Genomic DNA, 20,523 nt, shown 5'->3' with positions numbered 1-20,523 from the left:
AATACCCCTTTGGCCAGTTTGGGTCAGCTGTCCTGGGTCTGTCCCCTCCCAGCTCCTGCTACACCCCCAGCCTGCCCGCTGGCAGGACAGAGCAAGAAGCTGAAAAGTCCTTGGCTTGGTGTAAGCACTGCTCTGCAACAATTAAAACATCAGTGTGTTATCAACATTATTCTCATCCTAAATCCCAAACACAGCACCCTACCAGCTACTAGGAGGATAATTAACTCTATCCTAGCTGAAACCAGGACAAATAATTATTAAGGAAAGATTATTACTAATTAGACCATTTAACTAAAGGGAAAAAAGGGAAAGGGGAAAAGGGAGGGGAAAAGGAAAAAAAAAAAGTAAAGGCTGTGTGGAAGTGCAGAGGAAAGAAATTACTCTCTACTTCCCACAAATGAGCAATGTTCACATCCTTGAAGCAGGGCCTCAATGCACGTAGCCATTGTTCGGGAGGACAGATGTTTTTGCAACGAGAGCCCACCCCTCCCCTCTGCTTCCTTTTTCCACCTTTTATTGCTGAGTGTGACATTATATGGTATGGAATATTCCTTTGGTTGGTTTAGGTCGGCTGCCCTGGTGATGTTCCTTTCTCACTTTTTGCCCACCCCTAGCCTGCTGGCTCTGGGAGGGTTAGAGAGACTCCTGATGCTGTGCCAGCACTGCTCAGCAGCAGACACAACACTGGTGTGATAGCAGTGCTATTCTACCTACAAGTGCAGAGCACAGCACTGTATGGGCTGCTGCAGGGAATGTTAACATCCCAGCCAGACCCATTACACACTGCTCCAGACTGTTAGTAATGCTCAATAAATTATCTTAATCTCCCTACACTGAGTCTGCTTTGCCCATGACTGCAATTGGTGACTGATCTGCCTGTCCTTTAAAACAGCCCTGGAGCCCTTTTCCACTCTGTTTTCTCCATCTACTTCTTTCAGGAGCGGGGGTGAAAGAGTGGTGGAGTTGAGCTGCCCATCAGTGTGAAACGACCCCAATGCTCAACCCTGTTGCTGGCAACAGCTTTGAAAGAAGAGGCATGATTTCAGGTAGTGCATTGGGGAAGATCCTGTTTTATTAAGCAGATGCCAAGGGAGAGTGCTGACAAATAGGTAGTCAAATAATGTCCAGAGTAAACAGAGCAGTTTCATACCTCAGGAGATGAGGGATGAATAAATAATTTTTTTCTAAGAAAGAAATAATTGGAAATGACATTGAAGATAATTACAAAATAATGAGAATGAAAGTAAGTACCATGCAGGCCTGCAACGGAAAACAAACAAAGTCATTTGTGGAGAAAGGGGAAAAAATTATCAATCTTAAGAAAAATCCATGTAATCACTTTCCTGATAGCACGCTTGAGCTCCTCGTTTCTCATGCTGTAGATGAGAGGATTGAATATTGGGGGCATGACTGAATAGAGAACTGCCACCACCAGATCCAGGGATGGGGAGGAGATGGAGGAGGGTTTCAGGTAGGCAAAAAAGCCAGTGCTGAGAAACAGGGAGACCACAAAGAGGTGGGGGAGGCACGTGGAAAAGGCTTTGTGTCGTCCCTGCTCAGAGGGCATCCTCAGCACAGCCCTGAAGATCTGCACATAGGACAGTATGATGAAAACAAAACAGACAAATGCTAAACAGAAACCAGCCAGTAGAAGCCAAACTTCCCTGAGGTAGGAGTCTGCGCAGGAGAGCTTGAGGATCTGAGGGATTTCACAGAAGAACTGGTCCAGGATATTTCCTCCACAGAGTGGCAGTGAAAATGAATTGGCAGTGTGCATCAGAGCATAGAGAACCCCACTGCCCCAGGCAGCTGCTGCCATCTGGGCACAAGCTCTGCTGCCCAGGAGGCTCCTGTAGTGCAGGGGCTTGCAGATGGCAACATAGCGGTCGTAGGACATGATGGTGAGGATAGAAAACTCTGCTAAAAACAAACAGAAAAAGAAAAAGACCTGTGCAACACATCCTTCATAGGAGATGGCCCTGGTGTCCCAGAGGGAATTGGCCATGGCTTTGGGGAGAGTGGTGGAGATGCAGCCCAGGTCGAGGAGGGCGAGGTTGAGGAGGAAGAAGTACATGGGGGTGTGGAGGCGGTGGTCGCAGGCTACGGCGGTGAGGATGAGGCCGTTGCCCAGGAGGGCAGCCAGGTAGATGCCCAGGAAGAGCGCGAAGTGCAGGAGCTGCAGCTCCCGCGTGTCTGCAAATGGCAGGAGGAGGAACTCGGTGATGGAGCTGCTGTTGGACATTTAATTCCTCTGGGCCTGAAGACCTGTCTGAGAAAGAAAATACAGCAAAATGTCAGGCTGGACTGTGTGAGCAAAATGTACTCCGTTTCTTCTTAAACCTCAAAAATGATGCTTCCCTTTAAGGAAGACCTCTGCAAGTGCCTTTCTAGGGCCCTGCTTGGTGGTGTCAGAGAGTGCTACTGGGAGCAGGCGACTATGGAAACCCTTTGCATTTCTGTTTCACTCCAGGTGAAATCTTGTGGGTCCTGTGAGGTAATGACTCTGTCCTTGAGATCAGAGTGAGGGAAGTAATCTGGGTATGGAGAGCTGTCTGAGGAGGAAAAAACAGGAAAACATTAGGACAGAACTCTGTGATCAAATCTACTCCATTTCTTGTAGAAACCTCCCAGACTGCCTCTCCCCTTTCAGGAAGGCCTTTGCAGGTCCCTTTCATGAGCTGTGATTGGTACTGATTGACGGTACCACCAGGATCAGAGGTGATCTGGAGGAGGGAGTCCTGCCCTACAGAGTTAGGTAGATGACAACATGGGCTTTTCTCAGGTAGAATACAGTTGAGCTATCAAAGAATTTTTCAGCATGACTGTCCCTCAGGGCAGAGTGGGGGCAGCTGGTGTATCCATCAGTCCTGGTCTCAGCTGCTCTGTACAGGCACCTCCGGAGGATGGTCACACTTAGCTGTTTCCCTGAAAATAACCTGAATACTGCTGAGAGCAGAGGAATCCAGGTTCAAAGGGCAGATCTCCAAACACCTAACCCATTTCATCATACCTGAGGAAGATCTCAGCTCTCTGCTCTTCACCACAGACACAGAGGGATCACAGCAGCTGCGCACATACAGCCATCCAGCAGCATTTGTATGGCCTTAGGACTGATGTCTCTTCTCCATGGAGCTGCTAGGTAACACAGAGCTGCTAGAGCAGAGCTGTGCCCTTGAGCATGGCAGCCTGCAGCCCAGCAGAAGCCCCATGTAAAGAGTCAAATATCCTTAGATGTGGTGTCCCGAAGGGTGAGATCCTTCCTAGCCCAACACACCTTAGAGGCCCAAAAGTTAGGAGGGAACATGGATGCTTTTTGTTCATGCACATACCTGAGCGATAAGAACAACATTGTCACTGTTTGAGCTGCATATGAATTATGATCCCTAATGCAGCTCAAACAGTGATGATGTTGTTCCTATCAGTCACAAACACATGCTTTCTCAGCAGCAGCTTCATTCTCCTCTCTGGCTGGAGCTCTGGTTTGTGCTGGCTGAGCACTGTTTGGAGCAGCGGCCTCTGCCCATGAGCTCTCAAGGACTCTGCCCTGCTGTGCAGCAGTGTGGTCCTGGGAAAGGAACTGAACATTCTGGGAAAGGAACATTCTGAAACACATACTTTTGTTCAGATGTAGTGCATCTATAATAAAGAAAGGCTGTTCAACATCCTCCAGCAGGATAACCCCAGGGACACTGCTGGATCACCTTTAACCAGAGTGACCTGAACAGAGCCAGCTCATTTCCCGGCACTAGGCACTGCAGTGCCCTGAGACATTTTGGCTAGAACAGCCTGGGCACTTTGCTCCCAGTGACACATCTCCAGAGCAGGACTCACTGTTCTGGTGTTTGAGCTCTGGCTTTAATCCCACTGCCCAGAGAGTCTGAGGAGAATAGTAAGGGCAGGATGGATGGGAGGGGAAACACAAAGAAATGCCCCAGTGCTTCTGCTGAGGAAAGCAAGAATGAGAGTGAGAGGTGAGCACTGGGAGTGTCCTCTTCTTCTGAAGGTTGGGCAGCCGAGAGGCTAACAGTCAGAGACCCCATGACTGTGGGGGCAGAGGCTTTGCTGGATGGGAGAGCAGACAACACGGCTGCTCAGGGGAAGGCGTCTTGTCTGCAGTGCAGGGATGGCACGGAGTTGAGTACAGAACTGCCGCCGCCAGGTTCAGGTTTGGGGAGAATGCTACATGTGGTCATGGAGCTTTCTATGGGCTGAAGGGCAGGAAAGGGACTTGCTGCGATCCTTATAACCCTCCTAGTGATGACTAAGGAGCCTCAGGCTCTTCTTGGAAATAAGAGCCTCTATTTCTATTCTGTCTGAGACAAAGAAGAAAAAAATGAAAGCAGAGACTCAGGAAAGCAGAGATTCAAGGAGCTAACCCCTGCCTTTTGTCTTCTCTTGCGATGTCCCCTTGGATACATCCTGCTTGCGCTGTGGAGCAGGCTGCCCCAGGCAGCAGCCTCCTGCCAGCAGCAGGACCCTGCCCTGTCGGGGGGGCTCCTTCCACCCGCAGCTTCTCCCCGCAGCGCCCTGGGCAGCTCCCCAGGCAGGCTGAGTGCTGAGCCTGGCAGGCGGCAGGGGCCCTGCCCCGGCACACAGCCCCTGGGGCACAGCAGGGACCCTGCTCTGCACCACAGCCCTGGGCACACCTGCCTGCACCCCTGGCTTCAAAGCTTGCAGCCGGCCGCGACAATGTAGCCCTCAGGGCCTGGACACTGACCCTGCAGCAGGGAAGCCCTTCTCTGCAGCACATTCTTCTCTGCAATACATCCTTCTCTGCAATACAGAAATACGAAGAGCCTCCAGCCTGATCTGCTATGGGATATTCCAAGTATAGGATTCCTCCAGGATAATACCTGTGTACTGCACTACTACAAGACTTACCCTGTTAAGGGCTATAAGCACTGCTCATTCCGCGAGCTCTTAGCATCCTGCCTCTCCACACAGTCCCTTACCTCTCTCCCACTCACTTCTCTCCCCATGTCAGCTACAGGCAGTGCCCCCAGCCCTGCTGCGCTGGGCAGAGGAGCTGCTCCTGGGCAGAGCTGGCTCTCTGCAGCGCTGCCTGCTTGCCAGGAGCTCCCCTTGGGCCCAGGAGCCCTGCCCAGCTCAGTAGCAGAGGCCCAGCCCAAGGCCTCCTTTGCTCTGCCCCCCACCAGGCTCCCTGCACATGGCCCTGGGGAACCTGCTGGGAAACAGCCTGAAGGAATCCCTGGGCTTCCCTCCCTCACCTGGGCACACACACTTCTTGATAGCAGGCTCATTTCTCCTTGCAGAGAACCAATTAAGTGTAACAATCACATCTTCTCTGAGAATTAGTTTATGTCATGGACATGTCCACATGGCCTCATCTAACACCAGCAAGGTCTGCCTGCCTTTTATGCCCTGACACAGGACTCTGCCTGGGTACAAGAGGTGCTGGGTGGGGATAAAATCACTGGTACTTTGCAGACTACATCCTTATAGTCCATGGGACAGTAGGGCCTACATTGAAGAATTCTTGGTTATGACCAGGAGGTGCTGGTTCATTATGATCCCAGGAGAAAGGCACTCTAGGTCTTGTGCAGGGACAGTTGGCATGTTACCCACCCCCTTGCACTGCATTGCCTGTGCCCCACAAGTCAGATGGGTGATGGAACACCTCATTGCTATGCAGACACATCTGTGGCAGGGTGATCAGGGTCATTTTTGGAACTGTACCTGAATCCACCATCCCTACGGAGCCTAAACACTATAGCAGGAGCAGCATGAACGGGTGGTGAAAAGTGGGGAAATATCACGGTGCTCACTCTGAGGAAGACAAAGAGGCAGAGAAACCCCACCCCGAGAGCCTCACCCAGCTGTGCACAGCCCCCAGGGATGGGCACTGCTGGGCAGTCACTGGCAACCCATCTGTCATGCAAGAGGAAAGGGGAGCATGGCTGCAGAGATGCACCTCTCCTCTTCTGGGGCTCTGGTTGCAGACATGGCAGCTCATGCCCTGAACATCATGACCAGGTTGACATGACCCAGTAGTGTGCACCTGCAGCATAGTCCAGGTGACACAGGACCACATGTATCTCTGTGCAGTACAGTCAGGGGCAGTAGTCCGGCCTTCAGCATACCACAGGCCTCCAGAAATTAGAGACTTGGTCAAGTTATGAGAGAGTGCCCAGACTCGTGCAGAAGAGGAGTTCAGGCACAGTGAGGGGCTGCTGCATCCCAGGTGCCTTCGCTCCCGTCTTTTGAAAAAAGCCCAGGCCCAGGGCAGTAGGCTCAAACCCAGCCCTCCTGGAAGGGCTCCCAAGAGCAGAAACATGTTGGGGCAGGGGGACAGCAGTGACTTCTCCAGCACTCCACTTCCTATATTCCATGGCCTTTGTCACCATTTGGAGAGGTTCCTGGTGGATTTGTCAGGAACTGCTGGAAAAGAACTGGGCAGAAGGGAGGTGACTGTTTCTCAGGACAAGAAGGGAAATCTCTTATCTCTCTCCCGAGCTGTGCCGTCTCCATGCTTGTGATATCATAAGCCTTCAGATGACACTTGCTGATGTCACAGGGGGATGCACTGCATCACCAGGACATCTTCACTGGAGCAGCGGCAGTGCCGGCACTTCCCTGCAAGGCCTGGTCCCTGCTGGGCGCTGCTTGGGTGCTCCCCACCGCTGTCCTTCTGTGGCCAGGAGTGGGGGCAGCAGGCAGCAAGGTTGCACTGGGCAACCCTCGCTGACGGGCGGAAGAGCAGGGGCACCTTGCAGAGGAGCTGTGGTTGAGGAGCCAGGGCGGGCATCCCTTGTCCTGAGCTGAGGGCCAGCAGAGAGCGAGATGGAGGGCTGCTGAAGGGTGACCATCACCTCCGACATGAGTTCCATGTTCCCAGTGCTCCTGCAGCTCTCCCCCAAAGGTGAGTGTGTCACACAGGGGCTGTCAGCTGTCCAAAGCTGCAAGTCCTGGGATCAGAGGGAAGGGGAAGGGGGGCTGAATGGGGCAGGTGGAAGCTATGAGAGCCCTGCCTGAGAGTCATGCTGGGCTCAGGGGACAATGTGGCAGCCAGGATTCCTGGGTCCTGATGCTAGGGCTGCCCTAAGCTCCAGGGCTCCTCTGGCCATGGCTCAGCCTCTTCGTGATGGGGGACAATCCAGGGCCAGGTTTCCCTGGGAGCTGGTGCCTCTTTGGGATCTGGTCTGGTCTGGGAGGACAGACGTCCTGTGTCCCAAAGACTGTTGTTGCCTGCAGCTCCCACAGGCCTCTCAGGAATGTGCCAGAAATGCCTGAGTTGGAAATCAAGCCTTCCCCTTGTACTGCTCTCCTTCAGGGGAACCTCACTTCCTTCCCTGCTGTGCAGCCAGGCTGGCACAGCACGTCGTGGATGCTGAGATGCCATCCCTGGATGGGCACAACCCTGGTGCTTAACCCTTCCCATACCCCTGCCGTGGTGGTTTTATCTGGCTACGCAGGTGAACTCCACAGCAACTGCTCTTTCACTTCCCAACCTACAAGGAAAAGGGAGAGAAAGTATGATGAGAAGAGCTCAAGGGCTGAGGTAGAAGAGGAGGTCACCCACCAAATATTGTTATTGGCTCCAGTTATCATCACAGGCAAGACAGACTTATCATAGGCAGATTAATATAATTTATTGCCTATCACCAGTGGACTACAACCGCCAGGAACTGCAAGCAAACTAAAAACACCATTCCCCCTATCCACACTTTTATACCTCCTTCCCCTGAGTGGAGCAGGGGAATGGGGATTGCAGTCAGTCCATGACACTTGTCTCCACCGCTCCTTGACGGTCAATCTCTGCCCCTGCATCGCTCCCATGGGATCCCCTCCTTCCTGAAAGGATCCTGCGTGGGGCCCAAAGGATTGAGACAATGACAGATATGACCAGATCGTGTTAAAATAAAACTGTTACAAGCATTATATCACCTTCATAGTTGCTGACCACAATGTGGATTTATTTTGTATTTGTTTTTTTAACCTCAGTGTGGTAGTTGTGTTTGGCCTTAGAATTGTGTTGTATAGCACATTACATACTGTGTGTTTCCCTGTTGTGCTGTTTATCCTTTCTGGGGGCTGGATTATTGGCATTAGTTTACTCTACAGCCTAACACTGCCTTATATTATGCTGAAATTGCTGGTCGTGAGACTAATCTGGTAGTTGTACTCAGCATTGCTGTCACCTCCATACTTGAGGAACCATCTCTCAGAAACTATTCATAATTAACAGTCTTTACCTTTTCTCCTCGGGGAGACAATCTATGGGAGGGATGAGGGGGGACACTTCTTCTCCCCACTTCTTCCCTCTCCCTTTCTCCTTCACCTCCCCCTTTCTCCTCCAGGCTAGTTACAATAGCTCTTCAAAACTTTCAATATCCTTGGAATGTTCAAACCAGCCTCTTCTTATTCTTATTTCTCCTGAATGTGTTTCAGGTTTTGTTTAAGGTTAGGGAAAACTATTTCAGAATGCCACACAGTGATGTGCCTTGAGGCAGGATAGCTATGAGTGGCAGGGAGTGTGGGAGGATATGGGCAGGCACCTAGAACTGTGGGCACCTGCAGTCCCTTGGAACTTCACCCCTGAACAAGTGCAGAATCCTAAAAAACTGGCAGAATGCTTGAAAAAGGAGTGCTATCACCCTAGCAATTCCAAAGAGACAGAAATCAGTGCAATGTGCTGGGGCTTGGCCTATGCTTACTGAGTTGCAATCTACACAACGCCAATCCCTGTGACTGGGCCAGAGAACCAGCCTGTGCCTGTATCAGTCATACATATACACAAGAAGAAACAAGAGAGACAAAATCAGCTTGTTTAGCAAGGAAAGAAGCTCCTACTCATACAGGGAAGGAGGAAGAAGAAAAGGCAGACTACTCCAAAGTAGGGCCATCAGAGGAAAAATAATAAAGGAAAAAAAAAAAGGAAAAATCTTCCTCCTCAACTGTATGAACCAATATCTCAGTGAGTAGGTGTAAATGTCCCTCTGCCCAAGAGAGGGGGGATATAGTGGGTAGACACCACGTGTCACCCTGTGGTTTTACCAGCATTACTGTGCAGAGGACATGAGCAATTGGGATGGGAAATCCACCTTAACCCTACAGGCACCAATAGATGAGATGCAAAGAAAAACAATGGAAAAAAGGGGTTCTTCCAGGAAAATTGCTGCTCTAATTTCCACTGGGCAGTTCCCCAGACAGAGTAATGATTGCTGTGACCAGGACTAGAGGGGCCCTGCCTCAGCCAGGGGGAGGAAAGGGATAATTGGCTTTATTGGCCTCTGTGGATTTGGAGTAGAAGGCTCTAGTGGACACCAGTGCAGAGTGTACCGTGATACCATCAAGCTTGAAAGGGGCAGAACCCACCTGTATTTCTGGAGTGACAGGGGGATCCCAAGAGCTAACTGTGTTGGAGGGCAAAGTCAGCTTAACTGGGAATGACTGGCAGAGCACCCCACTGGGACTCCAGGCAGCCTTTGCAGAGACTACCTCAGGAGAAGGTGTTCCAAGGAACCAAAAAGGTACCAGTGAGCTTTTATCATAGCTGTCTTGGAGATGGAAGATTTTAAACAGTTTTCTGCCTTGCCTGGTCTCTCACAGGACCCTTCTATTGTGGGATTGCTGAGGGTTGAAGTGCCAATCTCTGCCAAAATCATGCACCTGTGGCAATATCACTACACACAAGACTCCCTGATTCCCATCCATAAGCTGACTGATTGACTGGAGAGCCAAGGAGTGATCAGCAAAACGTGCTAACCCTTTAATAGTCCCATATGGCCGCTTCAAAAGTCTGATGGAGAGTGGAGACTAACAGTGGATTATTGTGTCTGGAAAGACATCACACCAACTTCAATAGATGATTGATACTCTTCTCTCCTTATTGTCTTAGCTCTAAGAGCATTTAAATGATCCCTTACAGTGTCTGAACGCCTTTCTTCCAGGGATCATAAGAAACTTTCCTCTGAGAACTTTGTTCGGGGTTCCAGGGTAAGGTCCATGGGTAGAAGTGGAGAGGAATAGAGTCCCATCACAGCAGCACTGCCAGGAAGCAGCAGGGTTTGGTCTGTCCAGAACTGACACAGACACAGACGCAGATTTCTAGGTTGGAAGAGACCTCAAGATCATCGAGTCCAACCTCCGACCTAACACTAAGTACTCCACTAAACCATATTGCTGAGCTCTACATCTAAACGTCTTTTAAAGACCTCCAGGGATGGTGACTCCACCACCTCCCTGGGCAGCCCGTTCCAATGCTTAATAACCCTTTCGGTAAAGAAGCACTTCCTAACATCCAACCTAAAACTCCCCTGTCGCAACTTTCGCCCATTCCCCCTCGTCCTGTCACCAGGCACGTGGGAGAACAGACCAACCCCCACCTCTCTACAGCCTCCTTTAAGGTAACTGTAGAGAGCGATAAGGTCGCCCCTGAGCCTCCTCTTCTCCAGGCTGAACAAGCCCAGCTCCCTCAGCCGCTCCTCGTAAGACTTGTTCTCCAGACCCCTCACCAGCTTGGTCGCCCTTCTCTGGACTCGCTCGAGCACGTCCATGTCCTTCCTGTAGTGAGGGGCCCAAAACTGAACACAGTACTCAAGGTGCGGCCTCACCAGAGCCAAGTACAGGGGCACAATCACTTCCCTAGACCTGCTGGCCACACTGCTTCTTATACAGGCCAGGATGCTGTTGGCCTTCTTGGCCACCTGAGCACACTGCTGGCTCATATTCAGCCGACTATCAACCAATACTCCCAGGTCCTTCTCGGCCAGGCAGCTTTCCAGCCACTCATCTCCCAGCCTGTAGCTCTGCTTGGGGTTGTTGCGCCCCAGGTGCAGGACCCGGCACTTGGCCTTGTTGAACTTCATACAGTTGACCTCAGCCCATCGCTCCAGCCTATCCAGATCCTCCTGCAGAGCCTTCCTGCCCTCGAGCAGATTGACACACGCACTTAGCTTGGTGTCATCTGCAAACTTACTAAGGGTGCACTGGACGCCCTCATCCAGATCATCGATAAAGATATTAAAGAGGACCGGCCCCAGTACCGAGCCCTGGGGGACACCACTAGTGACCAGCCTCCAACCGGATTTGACTCCATTCACCACAACTCTCTGGGCCTGGCTATCCAGCCAGTTTCTAACCCAGCGAAGCGTACGCCAGTCCAAGCCCCGAGCAGCCAGTTTCTTGAGGAGAATGTTGTGGGGAACGGTGTCAAAAGCCTTACTGAGGTCAAGGTAAACCACATCCACAGCCTTTCCCTCATCCACCAAGCGCGTCACTTTGTCATAGAAGGAGATCAGGTTCGTCAAGCAGGACCTGCCTTTCATAAACCCATGCTGACTGGGCCTGATCGCCTGCTTGCCCTGCAAGTGCCGCGTGATGACCCTCAAGATAATCTGCTCCATGAGCTTTCCTGGCACTGAGGTCAAACTGACAGGCCTATAGTTCCCCGGGTCTGCCCTCCGGCCCTTCTTATAGATGGGCGTCACATTGGCTAGCTGCCAGTCAACTGGGACCTCCCCCGATAGCCAGGACTGCCGATAAATGATGGAAAGCGGCTCGGCCAGCTCCTCCGCCAGTTCTTTCAGTACCCTCGGGTGCATCCCATCCGGCCCCATCGACTTGCGCACATCCAAGCTCCGTAGCAGGTCGCCAACCATTTCCTCATGAATAGCGAAGGCCACATCCTGCTCCCCATCCCCTTCCACCAGCTCAGGGAACTGGGTATCCAGAGAACAACCGGTATTGCCGCTAAAGACTGAGGCAAAGGCGGCATTAAGCACCTCAGCCTTTTCCTCATCCTTAGTAATTAGGTTTCCCCTCGCATCCAGTAAAGGATAGAGATTCTCCTTAGTCCTCCGTTTCGCGTTGATATATTTGTAAAAGGATTTTTTGTTGTCTTTAACGGCAGTAGCCAGGTTGAGCTCCAGATGAGCTTTGGCCTTTCTAATTTTCTCCCTGCACAGCCTCGCTACATCCTTGTAGTCCTCCTCAGTGGCCCACCCTTTTTTCCAAAGATTATAAACCCTCTTTTTTCTGCTAAGCACAAGCCGCAACTCTCTGTTGAGCCAGGCCGGTCTTCTTCCACGCCGGCTCGTCTTTGGGCACGTGGGGACGGACCGCTCCTGTGCCGTTAAGATTTCCTTCTTGAGGAGCGCCCAGCCTTCCTGGACTCCTCTGCTCTTCAGAACCGCCTCCCAAGGGACTCGGCCAACCAGCGTCCTGAGCAGCTCAAAGTCAGCCCTCCGGAAGTCCAATACAACAGTTTTACTGGTCCCCTTCCTGGCCTCGCCAAGAATAGAGAACTTGCCAGAGTGACCATTTCGTGGTCACTCTGCCCAAGACAGCTTCCGACCACCACATCTCCCACCAGTCCTTCTCTGTTTGTGAAGAGAAGGTCTAGCGGGGCACCACCCCTGGTATGTTCACTGACCAGCTGCGTCAGGAAGCTATCTCCCACGCTCTCCAGAAACCTCCTAGACTGCTTTCTCTGTGCCGTGTTGTGCTTCCAGGATATGTCTGGGAAGTTGAAGTCCCCCACGAGAACAAGCGCCGATGATTTTGCAACTTCTGTCAGTTGCCTATAAAACTCTTCATCCGTCTCCTCATCCTGGTTTGGCGGTCTATAACAGACCCCGACCAGGATGCTAGCCTTGCCGGCCTTCCCGCGGATCCTAACCCACAGGGATTCAACCTTATCATTCCCAGCCTGGAGTTCCACAACATCGAAAGATTCTCTAATGTAGAGAGGCACGCCACCACCCCCTCTGTGCTGCCTGTCCCTCCTGAAGAGCCGATAGCCAGGCATTGCAGCACTCCAGTCGTGGGAGCGGTCCCACCACGTCTCCGTGATGGCAACCAAGTCGTAGCCTGCCTGCTGCACGATGGCTTCCAGCTCCTCCTGTTTGTTACCCATGCTGCGTGCATTAGTGTAGATGCACTTCAGCTGGGCCATCGCCTTCTTCCCCAGCCTAGCCATTGTTTCCCCCGGCACAGCTCCAACAAGCCTTGTTTGAGCCCCGTCCCCCTTCTTACCTAGTTTAAAGTGCTCTCTATGAGCCCCGCCAGCTCCTGGGCTAGGATCCGTTTTCCCCTTGGAGACAGGGACCCGTCTGGGGCCATCAGGCCGGGTGCCGAGTAAAGCTCCCCATGGTGAAAAAAAACAAAATTTCTGTGCTGGCACCAGCCTCTGAGCCACCTATTAACCACGTGAGCTTTCCGTGTCCTCTCCGTGCCTCTCCCTTCCCCCGTAGGGATAGACGAAAACACCACCTGCACTCCCGCTCCCTCCACCAATCGTCCCAGCCCCCTATAGTCCTGTTTGATAGCCTTGAGGCTTCTCTTTTCAACATCATCACTGCCAGCCTGGACTATCAAAAGCGGGTAATAGTCAGAGGCGCGAACCAGGTTTGGAAGCTTCCTGGTAACGTCTCTGACCCTGGCCCCAGGGAGGCAGCAGACTTCCCTATGTGTGGGGTCAGGCCGACAAATAGGGCCCTCCGTTCCCCTGAGGAGGGAGTCGCCCACAACAATCACCCTTCTTTCTTTCTTGGTGGAGGCAGTCCTGAGGCGTGGAGTCAACTTCCTCACCTCAGGCATCCTCCTGGGTAGGCTTCCTACCTCGTCCTCACCCACCGGTCTCTCAAGCTCCAGGGCCTCAAACCTATTGTTCAAGGGCACCTGGGAAGGCGGCGCCGGAAGGGGAGGGCATCTCCTGCGAGGTCGAGAAGGGACCTGTCTCCATTCCTCCTCAACTCGCAGGTCCCCTCCCTCTGCCCGATGGCGACAGGGCAGGGGGTCCACCCCCCTTTGGGGCGTCTCACCCTGGTCCCTCTCCCTCCGGTCCTGCAGGGAGCTGCTCCACCAGTCTATCTCCCGCTCGCACTCCCTGATATCCCTCAACCTCTGCACCTCCTCCTTGAGTTCCGCCACCATGCGGACCAGGTCGTCCACCTGCTCGCACCTCACGCAAGCAGTCTCTCTGCCTCCCGCCGACGGCAGCAAGAGGCTCAGACACTCCCCGCATCCGGAGACCTGAACTGCCGCATGTTTGGACGGGCAGTCGGTCTGGGTGTGTACTGACTTCCTAGAGAAAGCACCGTGCCTGGTGGAGACCATTGCAGCCCAGCTGACGGGAGAGTGCCGTTAGAGGAGTTGTCCCTATGGGCGGGTGTGAGCACTCCGCCCTTCCTGCCCGCCCTGCCTGCGCCAACTGCCTCGCTAACTGCCGCTTCACTCCCCCCGCGTCACTCCCTGTTGGCCGGCCCTGTTGGCCGCGCTCCTGGTCGCTCGCGCTCCCTAAGGGCTGCCTTTGAACGGCCTGGGGGAGGAGCTGTCGCTGACGCTGCTGGCTCCGCCTACGCCTCGTCAGCCTCCCTCACGAGGGCTGCCGGTGCCTGGCGGCTCCCTCACATAGGCTCGATGCCCGAAAAATAGCCCTGCTTGTCCCGATCCCGCGCTCCGCTGCAGCACGCGTCTGCCCCGGAGCCGGTCGCCTCGGCAAGTAGCTCTCGTTCCACTTCCTTGCTCTCCTTCTGAGCCTTTTCTGTTGGTATAAGCCTGTGTAGACACAGCTGGCCTCCAGAACAGCATTTCCATCCCATAAAGTGATTGTGCTCAGGGTAGTGCCTGAGGGCTCAGGTCTTCCTTCACAGTTGCTGTCAAGAAAATTGCAGTCCAGAAATGGACTCTAAAGAGGGACCTGGCATTCCTTTTCTTCTGGGGATCGTAAGGAACCAGTACCTCCAGGCCAGAACACTCTCTCGGCACCCTTGGATGCAGGTCCTATGGTCCCATGAACTGTTAAGAGTGGAGTTTGCAAAGTAACCGCTGATTTTATCCCCACCCAGCACCTCTTGTACTTCTGCAGAGTCCTGCCTCAAGGCACAAAAGGCAAGGAGACCTTGCTGGTGAGACCTGAGTTCATGCAGGGATGTCCATGACACAGCAGCCATTAAAGTCAAGGGTCATATAGAAGAGGAAGGAAGAGGTTTATCCTATTGAGACAAGGGAACAAGGTAAAGCATGTTGATTTTGCAGGTTTTAGCTAACACAGGAAGTATGTTGTATATCAGCCACAAGGACAGGACAGAGACAGGGAGTATGAGGATGGGACGACCCTAAAGATAAGGGAAGAAAAGACTTCATACACACAGATAATAGAACCAGCAAGAACTGTCTTGGACTGCTGAAGTCTGTAAAAGAAAGGAAGGGTCAGAAATTTAGCAGCAAGGTAGACTTCTGGCCTTCATCAAAAGACCACCAGAGTACGCTGGAGGACCACCCGAGGACTCTGGTGTGCATGCGAATAGGGGTGGGAGCCCATGTTAATGATTCTTCGGAGACCTAATGAATATGCAAGAAGCTTACATGGCATGGACATGAATATGTATATATTCCATTAATATAAGCACACTAGCAGTAACCCTTGGAGTGTGTGTTAGGTGGAGCAATCCCCCACACACCCAGTGCAGAGATAAAGAATACCTGCTTAATAACTTTGGTTATTGAGTTTTCACTGTGTCACTATGACACATGACTCCTTTTGCTCTGCTGACTTCCTCCATAGGCTGCCCTGAACATAAGGAGTAGGGACAGGTTCACTTGTCCTACATGTGGCATCTGCTGCCATTTTAGATGTTTGCATCTGAACAACTCCTGCCTGTCCTCCATCTCAACTAAGGAGCATTAGTGGGACACTAATTGGCATTAGTGAGGTACCTCACATGCAGGTGCCTGTGTTGTGTACACCTGAATGAATGCCAGAGGAATCCCAGCTCCTGTGAGTCTGTGGCAGGCATGGGAGGGAGATGAGCCCCATTACAGTCCCAGGAATAACAACCAGCATGAGATGCACTGACTGACTCTGCTGAAACCCGTCCCTAAACAGGGGTAAAGGACATCAGTTCCTGACTCTCTCTAGGTGTCCAAACTGACAGCTGCACAAGAAGATGTGATTGTTACACTTAATTGGTTCTCTGCAAGGAGAAATGAGCCTGCTATCAAGAAGTGTGTGTGCCCAGGTGAGGGAGGGAACCCCAGGGATTCCTTCAGGCTGTTTCCCAGTAGGTTCCCTGCAGCCCCAGGGCCATGGGCAGGGAGCCTGGTGGGGGGCAGAGCGAAGGAGGCCTTGGGCTGGGCCTCTGCTGCTGAGCTGGGCCGGGCTCCTGGGCCCAAGGGGAGCTCCTGGCAAGCGGGCAGCGCTGCAGAGAGCCAGCTCTGCCCAGGAGCAGCTCCTCTGCCCAGCGCAGCAGGGCTGGGGGCACTGCCTGCACAGACAGAGTGCTTAAAGGCAGGCAGAAGTGGCAGGATGCACAGAGCTCGCTGGGGGAGAACACTTGCCAGACCTGACCCTGGTAAGTGTCTGGCTGGAGGGCAATGCAGCCGTAGCTCCTGGAGGAAGGAGAAGCCGGGGGTGCAGGCAGGGGTGCCCAGGGCTGTGGTGCAGAGCAGGGTCCCTGCTGTGCCCCAGGGGCTGTGTGCCGGGGCAGGGCCTCTGCCGCCTGCCAGGCTCAGCACTCAGCCTGCCCGGGGAGCTGCCCAGGGCGCTGCGGGGAGAAGCTGTGGGTGGAAGGAGCCCCCCCGGCAGGGCAGGGTCCTGCTGCTGGCAGGAGGCTGCTGCCTGGGGCAGTCTGCTCACAGATCCACAGCACCCGTGGGATGTATTAAGGCGAGAAGGCAGTCAGCGGTTAGAGGCTGCAGGCTCAGCTTTTCAGACTATTTGCTTCTTTGGCTCAGTGGGAATGGAAATAGAGACTGTTATTTCCAAGGAGAGGCTGACACTCCTAAGCCATACTACTGAGGCTTACAAGGACTCCCATCAAGTCCCTTTCCTGCCCCTCAGCCCCTAGAAAGCTCCACCACCACACATGCAGTGCCAGCAGGGTCTGTGTGACCTGGTCTCTAGGACATGCCCCCAGCGAGCTGCCCCTGGGCAGAGCCCTGCTGCCAGGAGGTGTCTGCAGGGCAGAGCTGAGCACCCGGCGGGTGGGATGGGGGCTGTGACCTGCAGGCAGGAGGCGTGGGGACAGAGACCCAGCTGCAGGCAGGGACAGCTGCAGGCAGCAGAGCCATGGGCAGTGGGAGCTGCTCCCAGAAACTCCATGGCAGGGGGGATTTGAGCACTTCCCTGCCATCCCTGTACTGCTGACGCCTTCACAGAAGAATGCTCTAGATCTCCTCTCATCCATAGCATAGACCTCCAAGCACAATGTCACTGGAACTTGAACGTGAGTTGCCTTTTGAGTCAATACTGTAGTTGTTTAGAATTCAGGTGCAGCTGAGACAGTGATGATACACATTCTATCATGCAGATACATTAATGAAGGAAAAGCATCCATGTCCCCTCCTGACATGGAGGGCTCTCAAAATTCTTTGGGGCTGTGAATGGGCTGACTCTACCTAAAGGTCACCCCACCTTTAGGGCTTTCCACTCTTTTCCTGCAAAGGTTCTGCTGGGCTGCAGGCTGCCCTCCACTAGGGCACAGTTCTGCCATAGCAGCTCTGTGCTATCCATGGAGAAGACACCTGATGGCTAAAGGCATGGAGCTGCTACTGGACATCTCTACGTGGTCAGCTGCAATGATCCCTCTGTCTCTTGCTAGATGGGGAGAACTAAGACCATCCAGAAGAGCTGAGGAGATTGGAGATTTGCACTTTGAAATTGGATGCTTTTGCTCTCAGCAGACTCTTCTCAGGTTTGTACAAGAAATAGAATTTTCCTCACAGAGTCTAGCATAACATTTTGCTGTATTTCCCTCCTCAGACAGGTCCCCATGCCCAAAGGAATCAAATGTCCAACAGCAGCTCCATCAGTGAGTTCCTCCTCCTGCCATTCGCAGACACGCGGGAGCTGCAGCTCCTGCACTTCGCGCTCTTCCTGGGCATCTACCTGGCTGCCCTCCTGGGCAACGGCCTCATCCTCACCGCTGTAGCCTGCGACCACCGCCTCCACACCCCCATGTACTTCTTCCTCCTCAACCTCGCCCTCCTCGACCTGGGCTGCATCTCCACCACTCTCCCCAAAGCCATGGCCAATTCCCTCTGGGACACCAGGGCCATCTCCTATCAAGGATGTGTTGCACAGGTCTTTCTATTTGTATTCTTCCTCTCAGCAGAGTATTCTGTTCTCACCATCATGTCCTATGACCGCTACATTGCCATCTGCAAGCCCCTGCACTATGGGACCCTCCTGGGCAGCAGAGCTTGTGCCCAGATGGCAGCAGCTGCCTGGGGCAGTGGGGTTCTCAATGCTGTCCTGCACACTTGCAATACATTTTCACTGCCCCTCTGCCAAGGCAATGCTGTGGAGCAGTTCTTCTGTGAAATCCCCCAGATCCTCAAACTCTCCTGCTCAGACTCCTTCCTCAGGGAAGCTGGACTTCTCACGTTCATTTCCTTTTTAGGGTTTGGGTGTTTTGTTTTCATTGTTTTCTCTTATGTGCAGATCTTCAGGGCTGTGCTGAGGATGCCCTCTGAGCAGGGACGGCACAAAGCCTTTTCCACGTGCCTCCCTCACCTGGCCATGGTCTCCCTCTTTGTCAGCACTGGAATTTTTGCCTACATGAACCCCTCCTCCATCTCTTCCCCACCCCTGAACCTGGTGGTTGCATTTCTGTACTCCGTGCTGCCTCCAGTATTGAACCCCTTCATCTACAGCATGAGGAACCAGGAGCTCAAGAATTCAATATGGAAACTGCTAACAGGGTGTTTATCAGTGACCACAGACTGTTTTCTTTTTTCTGCAGATGACTCTCCGTGTATGTCTTGACAATCCATCTCCCCCTTTTATAAGGAGTTTGTTCAGTTTGTTGGTTTCCCTTTCTGCTGTTGTGATACTGTTGTCTACCCAGAAATGCCCTTCTTCATGCCCTTCTACCTGAGTATCCATCTGCCTGTCCATGTGACCCAGGGTTTCTGTAGCCAGGAAGGCAGGCTCTCCGTGTATTTAAACCAAATAAACCTTGGTCTGAGACCCAATCTCAGCAGATCAGGAGTGAATGGGAACTGGGGCTGTGGTGGCAGTGCCCAGAGCCCTGCAGCAGCCTGTGGTGGGCACTGCCGTGGGGCCAGCCCAGTCTGGGCTGCTGGGCTGGGCTGGGCAGAGGGCAGGGAGGTGGGCAGAGATCAGGGAGGTGGGAGAGCTGGGGGGCAGCTGGGCTGGGCTGGAAGCTGCCCAGCAGAGAGAAACATCCGTGTCGAGCTGGGATGTGAGAACATGCAGGGGGAGGACATGCACCGCTGGCTTTGGGTTATGTGGCAGAGATCAAAGACAGACTGGTGCAGGAGGGAGGAGGCCGGGCTGTGCCCTGCTGGCACAGACAGAGCAGGAAGGTGGCCCAGGGCCTTTGTCACCCGCAGCCTTTCTCGTCAGCCATGTCCCGCACTGGCCGCTCCCCCCAGGTTTAGGGCTGCATTTGTCTGCCAGGCCATCTCCATCCTCATGCCAGGCTCAGGGCCTGTTGGTGGTGGAGGAGGCTGCAAAGGCAGGAGGGCCATGGTGGGAAGGGACCCCGAGTGTGCCATTGGGATTATAACAGAGGGACCTTGACCCAGCCCTGAATGTGCACTGCCGTGGGCGGTGCCTTGGCAGCATGGCTGTGGGACCATGTGTGGGGCAGTGGCTCTGGGCCGCTGCAGGGACAGGGTGCAGACAGGGGCCATGAAGGAGCTGCCAGGGCGTGACAGCAAGGACAGGCTCCAAAAAAGAAACTTACATAACTTACCTTTGTGGTGGACATAAGCTTTTAGGAAAGACGAAGTTCACCTGCAGCTGGTGTCTGCAAGAATATGTTGTGCACATGCAGGCAGATTGTTGTGCACATGGATGTGGACATGCAGGCAGATATAGCTGAGCACACCCAGACCAACTCCAACTCCTGTCCACTCTCCTCTCCTCTCCTCTCCTCTCCTCTCCTCTCCTCTCCTCTCCTCTCCGCTTTCTTTTTCCTCTCTCCCACAGGATTCTTCCTCCTCAGTCGACCTTCATCCCTCCCTTTCTCTGCTACAGTCCTTATCCCATTTATCAACACTTGCCAACTAGATTTCCTCTACTGATCCCTAGTTTGGTATACATATCCCCTCATTTGACAGTACAGATACCATTGCCTACATCATTTGGGCTTCAGTGACATCACCGATGGGTTTCCTGGGCACTGCTGCCTTTGCTAGACTTGACTCCCCAGAGGGTCCCCACTGCTCCCCTCCAGCTCTCTGTGTCGTTTGCTCGTTGCTCACATCTCTGCCAACCAAGGGCACATGAGATGCTGCTGTCCCTCACAGCCCTGCCTGTACTCTCTCCCTTCTCACGCTGTGCTCTGTCACATCCAGCACTTTCTCATGCCTTGTCCCACAGGCTCCCACCCCATGTCCAGGTGGCATCACTGCAGGGCAGCCCTCCCCAGGGGCCCTGGCATCTGCCTGCAGCTTCCACAGCTGCTGCTCTTGATGGCCTCCTGAGGCCTGCCTGCTCCTGGCCCATTGCAGTGTTGTGAGGAGGTGACCTCAGCAGCAGCAGCCCAGCCATGGTGGCTCGACAGAGCTGTCCCCTGCATGAGTTGCCCC

At 53.4% G+C, this 20,523-nt stretch overlaps 2 protein-coding genes across 2 annotated transcripts; one reads left to right on the top strand and one right to left on the bottom strand.

The window, feature by feature from the left end:
• Positions 1-1,271: 1,271 nt before the first annotated feature.
• LOC121062752 (olfactory receptor 14A16-like) lies at positions 1,272-2,242 on the bottom strand. Its single transcript, XM_040542945.1, has one exon. It carries the CDS (start codon positions 2,240-2,242, stop codon positions 1,283-1,285), a length of 960 nt encoding a protein of 319 aa, XP_040398879.1. The 3' UTR covers positions 1,272-1,282.
• A 15,510-nt stretch (positions 2,243-17,752) lies between these two features.
• On the top strand, positions 17,753-18,739 carry LOC121062751 (olfactory receptor 14C36-like). The gene has a single exon (XM_040542944.1). The coding sequence runs from the start codon at positions 17,753-17,755 to the stop codon at positions 18,728-18,730; it is 978 nt and encodes a 325-aa protein (XP_040398878.1). The 3' UTR covers positions 18,731-18,739.
• Positions 18,740-20,523: the final 1,784 nt, after the last annotated feature.

Source organism: Cygnus olor, chromosome 34, assembly GCF_009769625.2.
Source record: "Cygnus olor isolate bCygOlo1 chromosome 34, bCygOlo1.pri.v2, whole genome shotgun sequence".
NCBI classification, from domain to species: Eukaryota; Metazoa; Chordata; class Aves; order Anseriformes; family Anatidae; genus Cygnus; species Cygnus olor.
This window is presented reverse-complemented; position numbering and strand designations above follow the sequence as displayed.